Consider the following 10,516-nt stretch of genomic DNA (forward strand, 5'->3'; position numbering starts at 1 on the left):
ACTTAGCAATACTTCCTTAGCTCTTGTGTTATATTCAACATCCTTGATCTCAACAGTAGTAATCAGTCCATTCAAAGGAGCATTATAGAGATTCTTTGTAATCTTCCAATACTTATCTCCAAGAGAGTTCAAATGAACTTTTATCTGGTCCTTCCAAATAATATAATTTCTTTCATCAAATATAAGAATCTCCTTCTTGAACACATAGGCTACCATCTAGGATCTCCTCAATCGGTCAAGCTTCTTTTAGAGGATATAGCTCTGATACGAATTATTGGTAGCAACAATGAAGGAAAACTGAGAGGGGTGAGAGTGAATCATTTTTCACTAAATTTAACAAATTAAACACAATCTCATATTCTAATTAACTACAACAAGAATAAAGATAAATACAATAACAACAACACACATAACACCAAGATTTTGACGTGAAAAACCTAGTTATGGGAGAAGCCATGGTCGGAACTTACCCACAATAAGATGATACTTTGCAGTAGTATGTATAAATATTACAAAGGGTTATAAAAATGCATTTAGGAACACTGCCTAGAGATCATTGCTCAAAAGAAAATTACCCAGAAGACTCCAACCCTCAAGGAAGGTTCACTACCTTACAATAAGATTTAGACTACAATTTCATTTGAGAAATTTTTTCTTCCTTTCACCAAAATATGCTCAATACACTACACCAAAGGATGAATTCATTTATGAAAACATACACAACTCTCGGATAATGAAAACACAACATCAACCCCCAAATTACATGACTATACCACTTATTTATACAATTCATCAACCTTGACTACAATATTAGCAAAACCCTCAAATCTCAATTACAAAATTAAATTATACAATATATAAATAAACCACCAAACCAATAAAAGGTCATATATGACATATCATGAACCTAAATCAAATATCCAAACATGCATCACCATCATAAATATCACCAAGACCAATTGCAACATGTTACACCACCAAGAATACGACATAACATGAAGAATATCACGAGATCAACAAAATCACCAAGAATGTGTACAAGGATCAAATGGATCACCAAAAAAAATGGACACAATCAAGAAACACCAAAAATCACATTAGAACCATCCATAATAGCTCAACCAAGACCACTTATTCAAATCTTCATCGATCAACACTCTAAATCTCAAGAACACTTAATAGAAACAATTTAGACTAGAAATATAACTTGCAGAGAACCAAATCATGAACCATTTGAAATTAACATACACATGAACATCCAAAATATTCTCCCAAATCTGCAAACAAAGATATGATCATACTAGAGCATATTGTACCAAATACCAAAATCTGCCAACCATGAAATCACCGAAGCACCAAACAACTCTTTGCAACACCATAACATAGGACTGTGTTGACATAAATGATAATAACATATCCTAGTAGCAACCATATCCAACATTGTTTAACTTAATTTAGGATCATATTTTTTTTAAAAAGCATGTTTTTAGTGTTTATCAATAAATATTTAATAATTTGAAAATGAATGAAATGTAAATAAATTAGAAAGCAAGTATTCTATTTATAATTTTTTATTAATTTGGATAAATAAATAATTGATTAAATCTAGTATAAACAATATATATGACAAGTAAACTATTATTGTAATGAGAATATTAGGGTGCTTAGTTCGTATAAGGGGTGAATGTATGATATAATTATGATTTGTGAATAGTTGTACTTTGTAGCTAGAATCTACTCAAGTAGTAGTCTACTCAAGTAGCAATCTACTCAAGTAGTATTCAAATCTTATCAATTGATATGTTATTGAACTTTAACAAAATTAGGATTTTGGTTTTGTCTTTAAAAATTTTGATTGTGTCCCATTTCTACAATTTGTTTATGTCAATCTTTTACCTCAAATTCAAGTCCTATGTCTTGAAATTTTATCAATATGGTATTAATGATCACCTTCAATGAACATATTGTGCTACGACATGAAATTTCACTTTCTCCTTCCACCTCAATCAAATCTCACATTTTTATTTATTTTCACATTGTGTAATTATTGTTGGCATTTGGCACTTCATTTGGTTTAGATGTTGTCATTGATGGAAACTTGTGGAAACTTGTGTTAGATATCCTAGTTAAAAATCATGACTTATCTTTACCAGAAGTCTGGAAGAGAATCGAAGGTCCGGTAGTAAAATAGAGCATCCAACAAAATTCACAGCTGTTTAGTTTGTGGATTAGATGGGACAAGCATGCCGTATTGTGGATCATGGAGAGGTATTGTAGACATGTAATTTATCATAATAATAGGCTTGTAGCATCTAGTGATCAAATTTGAGAAATTCAGAAGGTTTGGTTTAGTAGAGTTTAGTAGAAAATCATTCATCAAGCACTAGGGGAAACTCATAAGAAATGAGCCCACTAGAACCACAAAATTCCAAAAAGGGATATGTCCTTTTTTGAATAGATGATTTTGAACAGAGCCTCAACCTAGTGAGAACAAAGTTCCTATCACACCAAAAATATCAAACCCAAATAAAGGTGTTTACGAAAAAGTCGTGAACCATCAAAAAAAATCTCCTTGAACTAAAATCTAAGTAGCCAAGGGAGAAAAAAAAAACAAATTTGAAAGGAATTCCATAACATTATCCTAATAATAGAACACCAAACTGATTCCTCAAAAAGAACCACTAGAGAACAAGTAATAGTGGTGAAAAAAATACCAACACAAATAGAAGATGGAAGTCCCAGAAGAAATCAACATTCACCACTAAGACAAGTAAAAAGGGATTAGAACCCTCTCTAGTTAAGCGCCCACAAGGTAACCTACCCTCAACACACCACCACTTCCAACTTGCCACACTAAAGCAAACACAAACACCACCAAGTAAATCATCTTCCCTCAAGAAATAAATTGAAACTACATCCCCAAAGGCATCTACTAGCATCCAATCAAGCATACTCCATGTCAAAAGAAATCTCCACTTTGAGGAGTACCTGCAACAAGGGAACCACCAAAGGCACCATATATTCAGAAAAAAAACTATATCCTTTCACATAAGAAGAGCAAACAACAACTCTAATCCTTTCATAGAGAGGCGAGGCCAAACACCCACATCCTCTTTCCAAAAAAAATGCTCCAAAATACACAAAGGAGAACCATAACTCGATAAAGATAGGACAACATGAGCATCATAAGATTAACAAGCACTATCAAAGAAAAGCCAACTCTAAGCCACAACCCATAGGAAAAGGAACCATGGAGAGGAAAAGTTGCCCAATAGAAATAGTAAAAACAATAAATAAAATTAAAACCTTAAGATTCCATGAGATTCCTTTGTCGGGAAGAAAGACTACAGGTAGAGTGGTAGTAGAGGTAGAAACAAAAATCCAAATAGAAAAAAGTATTTCATAGGAGCAGATGAACACCACCATATGAGTAGATAAGAAGGGTGCAATACACTCACTAATTAGGTGCATGTAGTATAGCAATGCTAGCTTTAGGATCAGAAATGACGTAAGAAAAATACAAGTCATAGAGCAAGGAGCACAATAGATACCCTTGGAAAACCCTCCTTCTCAAGCCAAAAAAACCCAACAAAACTATCTGTTATATATTTGAAAAACAAGAGTAGAAATCTACTTAAAAATTAGGCCCTAGACAAGGCCGAATATCATACACTATATATGCATTTGGAGATAGTGCGGTGCAATCTCCTTGGATACATACAATAATGACACCTTTCCTTGAACCAAATCTATTGCTCTTAGAAGTTGAAGCTGCTGCTAAAGTGTGAATCCTCCGCTGAAAATATGAATTAGAGAATGAATTAATCAGTTGATGAAATAATCATCACCTTCTATATATACAGAGTAAGGTGCCTTTTCTCAAGCAAGCCGACTATTCACAAGGGTCAACCTCATTCAAGAACCAAGGAAACTTTTCATCTTGGGTTGGCCTTATAAATATAAAATAATAAAATTAGATATCAAGTTCAACTTTCCTTTGAATTATTTAACTAACTTATTATTTCAAATTTTGAGGGAAGGATATATCTCAAAGCTATAACATCAATAATCCCTCTTAGCTAGGGAGCTATCCTTCCAGATATCCATGTTATTGAGTCTCTCAACATGACACCCATAATGGCTAAACCCATTTGTCGAAAGCTCAAAGGTTCATCACAAAGTCCCTCAATATGATGTTATCATGGAGTTTCTCAACATGACATCCACCATAGCTACTCCTATGCATGGAAAGAAATACACATACAAGTGCCCATCATGGAGTCTCTCAACATGACATCCACCTACTCCCATATGTGGAAAAACACAAGTACAAAGAGTTCATCATGAATTCTCTCAACATGATATTCTCATGGAGTCTCTCAACATGACATCCACAATGGCTACTCCTACAAGGTGGAAAGGACCACATCTCCATCTTAGAGATGGACAAGGGATTTCACCTCAAATTTCTTCCTCAGAGAAAAATGCATTAACACAATTTCTCATGATGATTTGACTCCCTCTGAAGCTCCAAGTACTTGCATAAACCTCCTCATCCAATATTTCCTACAATGCTTTCCCTAGAGGAATGATATACAATGCATGCCTCTAGCAATACTAACTTGCGAGAGTTCAAGAATGCCCTTCTCAACCTTTTCCTAGATCATGTTGTTCTAAATAGGTTTGCAGGGTTACCAATGTCAAATTTAGAGTGATTGTCTTATGCAATTTTCTTCTTTGTACCTGAAAAAGTCTTTCAAGGACTTAGCACCTAGCCTCACAACAATGAAACCCACTCAGAAGTTGACCTCAGCTTGGTGCCATGACTGTACGAAAATACTCCTTAGATCCAGCTTAGTGTGCAACCACTTCTTGGTTTTGGCTTTTGTGTCGTTCAAAACCATTCCTTTGTTTCAGCTTGGTGTGAAACTTCTCCTCAATTCCAGTTTAGGATCCCTCCTAGCCAGTTTATGACTAGGCATCCCCCTCAGGGTCCAGCTTAGTGTGCCCCATTTTTTATGCGACTTCGTGCACTCCTTTTTAGGGGATCGACTTGCAAACCATTCCTAAGTCCTTTCTGAGATGTCTAGCTCTAAGAATGAGACAACTGAGTAAGATTCTCGTGAAGAGAAAATCAACATACTTGTCATTTCTTTCGATTCCAACTCTTTACATAGCACAAAGTAGTACTGATACTTAGGATTAAACATACATCTCTCCTAGACTTGAGTGCATTAACTAGATGGCTAGCTCTTAAATGATACTCTGGTATTATTTTATTAACTCATCCCTTTCCTTTTATTAACATTGACCCCCTTGCACAATGAATATGATTTAGTTGGCTGCGTGAAAGACTTGGAAACCACTGTAGATGCTTGGTTATTAACTAAGTTGCACCCGACATGAATTTGAGTTCCCGTGAAACTTGAAAACCAATAATCAGCGTATGAGTCAGACTTTGTATTTTCTGACCACACACCTCATTCTAGCCACATCACCTACAAGGATCGAGCTTTGCTGACACATGGTGGTTTTAGACAAACCGACTTCTCCAAATATCACATGACAATATGGGAATATATTATAGCTTGCATCTAAGACTCCGCACAACTTCCCATCTTTGTCACCTTCAGTCCCATAACCATTCCAAATTATTGATTAGTAGTCTTGACCAATGGTGATAGAAGAGATAGGTGATGACTAATATTCTATACTTTGTATATCATGTAACGTCAATAACAACAGGTCTCTCTTTATCCTCTATTCCTTCGGGAATCATTTCTGCTCATTCATCGACCGGTACTCTGTCTCTAATATCAAATGCTTTTATGGGTTGTGGAATATATAGTTGTTATCACGAAGGATTGCACCCATTATGCTAAGTGCAAAACCAAGCAATCCTGTGAAACATAGAAACACCTTCAAGCCTGTGGGTTGCTCAAAGTGAAGGGAAATCTCCAGAGATTAGGCCAACTTCCTTTCTGGTGAATATATCTTATAGGACAACCCCTTGTATGAACAAAGCTTTGGCTCTCCTTGCTCATTTTCACTCTGTCATCTAAATCTTGAACCATAACTGTTTCTTCCACCTAAATATGCTAATCAAATTTTTTTCTTTCCAAAGGTATCAAGTTATCAGCAAGATTAGAACAAAAAATATTCAATGATACTTAAGAAAATACTCACCTCTTGGTCAATTTTACTATGCTAAATATCATTTAGTGAACTTTCCTGATACTTTTCAGCACTCATACCCTCGAAATTTGAGTTATGCTTACTTTATTTCTCTATTTGATACAAGCTTGCATCCATACCAACCTTTTGAACTTGCTTAACAATGTTGCTTTCTATTCATTTCTCATGGATCAACACTTTGTTAATATTATCTCCATTATCTTGCTGTTGAACCATTATTTCTTCAACAATAACCTATTGTTCAGATTGTGTAGCTTCAAATAATGATTGATTTGTGTCCAAATCTGAAACAAATACCTCTAAATAATCCTAGAAAGCATCCTCTTCATCAATCTTTTCAATTTTCTCAAGAAGAGGACTATCTGCTACCTTGTTGTAGGTCTCTTGTGTGATCAAAACAAAAATGTTCTTCTTGTTGTGGTGAAGCTGATATGACTAAAATCTGAAGTTCATTTTCCTCATCTTCCACAAAAAGTGGCAGCTCATCAAATAAATCAATTAGAATCAGACAACTATCAAATTTTTTTATGGATCTTGAACATGGTGTTCATCATCTATAACATCTTCCATATCTAACTTATCATTCAAAACATTATTGGATTCATAGGTGGATGGGTTGATAGTATTAGGACAAGAAGGTTGTTCTGAGATGTGTTGTTAAGGTTCTTGAGATGGAAGAGATTTCTTAAAACTTGGGAAATGAAGTATCCTAGGTTCTTCTTTTTTGGGTTGATTCATGATGGGATCCTATTGGATCATCTCTTTATAAGGATGTAATTTCTCAAGGATGGGTTCTTGAAATAATTGAGGATTCCTGAAACTAGGAATTTAAAAATTAGGAGATTTTGAACACTCTGTTTGTTTGAAACTTGGTATTTTGATCTTGGAAGTCTCTCGATTGGTAGATAATAACCTCATCTACATCTCATTTGTAGCGATTTGTTGTTGAATCTCTTCTTCAAGAATTCTTTTTTGCATTTCATATTGAACATTATCTGCACTTGTTACCTTTTCTTTGATAGGAGAAGCTACTATTACTGGAGGTGCTTAGCCGAAACCAGGCATTGGAAGAATATGATCTTTCTGAAATTGAACTGATAAAGCCTTCATTTGCTCAGTTTTTGGTGCCATCACCTTTGCAAGCTTCTCTTCATGCTATCCTTTTTGGTCCTCGATCTCTTGGTCAAGGATAAATTCGATAAACCAATTCATCCTCTTCGATACTATCATCTTGTTTCTTTAATGTGTCCTGCCTATCATAACAATACTCTTGAGATTCAACATGATTAATTAGATAAAAATTTTAAGTTTCTTAACAAGGTTGCTCTTGAGCAATTGTAGGCTAGATTTTCTCATATGTGGGCTCATTAAGCATGAAAGACATGGTGTTAAACAAAGGGATTTCCTTAGCAAAGAAAGGGTATAAAAAATACCAACTCGGCCTTCTTCTTGTTTAAGCACAAAATCTTGCAATAAAAGAGGAGGTATTGATTGTACCTCTAACTTAGTGAGCTTCTCTTCATATTGCCTTTTTTGGGCTGCTAACTGATTTGGAAACTGCTTACCTTGTTGGTTCAATTTCTGCTAATAAAATTGAGCTTGCAAATCTAACTCTTCTTGCTCATGAAGATAGGCTTGGTGAGCCCACTCATCTTATTGCTGATCTAAATTCTTGTTAGTCTCATTGATATGCGCAACATAGCCTTGTGATATACTATTTATGGATTGTAGGTCTTTGAAATAATTTTTTTCCATATCCTTGATCTATCTAAGCTCTAAAGCATACTGATTTACATCAATAAAACCTCCCTGAGGCTAATTATAGGTTGGGTTAGGTTGCCATGCAAACTAAGTTTTGGTGGGTGGGTGGTCAAAAGGATAGACTTGTTGCTTATTAGCTGCAATATGGCTATTTAGGTTAAAACCAATATTATGGCTATTTGGGTATTACTGATAAGAAGCATTTTGGACAGAATTCTCATAGTATGGAGGTCATTAATTATATTGTGCCTGGAAATTAGACATCTTTATTCATATAAAGAGCTAGAAACTAAAATTTTTGAACTGTTTTGAAGAATACCAGCACTTAGACTTTAGAGATGAGTAGATTTATAACTCGGAGTTGCCAGGTGTGGGTATATCTTCCCTCCAAAGGCTGAATTTTTTTATTTTCACACCAAAAATTAGAAGTGTGTGGAAAATATTTGGAATAAAACAATCCAAAGAGGTCCCAACGGGCATGCCAAAAATTGTTGTCACGAAGGATTGCACTCGTGATGCGAAGTGTGAAACTAAGCAATTCTGTGAAACACGGAAACATCTTTGACCCCATTGGTTGCTCAAAGTGAAGGTGAATCTCTAGATATCAGGTCGACTTCATGTTTGGTGAATCTTCTGCAAATTATTTTTGATATGAAAAGGGATAGACTAATTGCATGAAACTAAAAAAATCTATCCCAATGGGGTGATGCACCAAGTAATTTTTTATCTGAAATCTGTAACCACCAAACTCACAAAAACCTTCCAACAAATAACCCTGAATCTCACAACTCAATTGAACATTGAGATGCATAAACATTTCCTAGAAAGGGATGAATTTGCACAACTTCAAGCAATTAAAATCAGCTAACACAATCTAGAACCTAGAACTAGCATGTATCTCCTTGCACCAAAAATTGACTAAATGAGACAAATTAGAGGATAAAAATCACAAGAAATCATCAAATCATTCATTCACTAGATAATACAAGTACCAATAAGGAAATCTGGTGCTATATTACTAAAAAATAAGGAATCTGTTGTTATAAAACTCAAATACTAAATCAGGTACCTTCATGGTGTTTACTGCTCTCCTCATCATTAGAGCCTCTCCTCTTTCAAGATAGCCATAGCTATCAGGAGCATTAACACTTTGATAAGTGTTTGCACTTGCCACACTTTGATAATTATATTCCTGCACCAAATTGCTTCTCCTTTCTCCCATGGAGCTTCAAGCCTTCTTTGGACACCTATTGTCCATGTTTCCTTCTTGGTTGTAGTTATAGCACTTAGGAGGTCCTCTTCCTTGGGATCTTCCTCTATAGGGTGGTCTTCTACCCCTAAAGTTCCCTCTTGGATTGTAGCCCCCTCCTTGGTTGTAATTACTCTCTCCTCTATTGCCTTCTTGGTTAGAGTCACCCTGGTATCCAAAACCATTTCCTCTACCTCTGAAAGGGCCTCTTCTCCCTCTTTGTTGTCTCCCTTTACCTCTACCATTTTGTTTGTACCTTCTCTTCAACTTCTCCTCCACCTTGAAGGCTGATTGAAAGCACTTTTGGACTATCTCTGGGGTGTGGAGATTCAAATATTCTTGGATTGTAAGTCTCAACCCATTGAGATATCTTGCCACCTTCTCATCTTCGCTCTCTTTCACCTTGGTCCTCACACACAACTTCATGAACTCCTTTGTATAGGAGCTCGTGTCCATCTCCTTCTGCTTCAAATTTTGTCTTCTTCTGTGCAATTGGACATTGTAGTCCATTGGTACATAGGCTTATTTCACAAAAGCCATCATCTTCTTCCTTGTAGCCACTCTTCTCTTTCCCTCTTTAACCCTCTCGTCTTGGATGAAAGTCCACCAAGTTAGTGCAGCCCCTTTCATTTTTTATTGGGCCATCTTCACCCTCTAGTGCTCTGGTATGTCTTCACTTTCAAAAAAATTATCTAAGGAGTCTATCAACTCTATCACTGTATCTGGCTCCATCTTGCCTGCAATCACTGGTAGATCAATCTTCACATCCATTGTTCTTTTCTCCATGGACTTGAGGACACTCATCATGGGTGTCAGGTCTACAGGAACCTCTAACTCTTCTTTTCTAGGGATCTCCTCTTCATCCCCTTCTTCTCCAAAGTCTCTCTCTCCCCTCTCCATTTTGTCCTTCAATTAGTCCATTTCACCTCTCAAGGCCTAATTCTTAGCCCTAACTAGTTTTCTCTTTGCCATGTGCTTCTTTACCAAGATAGACAACTCAGCATTGGTCATCCTTGATGGGATTTCTTGGGATCCCTCTTTCTCTAACATCTTGTCTTCTCCTTCTATCTAAAGAATACTCCTATTTTTTGATACCACTTGATGTAGAGCCCTACCCACACACCTAAGCACAAGCCCAAATAAGGTTAGACTTATGACCCCCAAATGATTACAAGGCTCTTGCAAGGAAGGACTCCACACCTTAGATGAGACTACTCACAAGTTCACTAGGCTTGGGTCTACGCAAGATGAGTAAATCCCTCAATACCTACCCTACACCATCTGATGACACCCTTCTCCTAAGGGCTTAGG

The 10,516-nt window shown here is 36.0% G+C and overlaps 1 protein-coding gene across 1 annotated transcript in view; it reads left to right on the forward strand.

The window, feature by feature from the left end:
• LOC131034510 (putative cysteine-rich receptor-like protein kinase 33) overlaps positions 1-7,388 on the forward strand; it is a 49,039-nt gene extending 41,651 nt beyond the window's left edge. Inside the window, exon 5 of the mRNA XM_057966012.1 lies at positions 7,218-7,388. Coding sequence (XP_057821995.1) covers positions 7,218-7,388 — 171 coding nt within the window. The remainder of the gene's footprint in view (positions 1-7,217) is intronic.
• The last annotated feature ends 3,128 nt before the right edge of the window (positions 7,389-10,516 follow it).

The sequence above is a fragment of the Cryptomeria japonica genome, chromosome 11 (genome assembly GCF_030272615.1).
Source record: "Cryptomeria japonica chromosome 11, Sugi_1.0, whole genome shotgun sequence".
In the NCBI taxonomy this organism is placed as follows: Eukaryota; Viridiplantae; Streptophyta; class Pinopsida; order Cupressales; family Cupressaceae; genus Cryptomeria; species Cryptomeria japonica.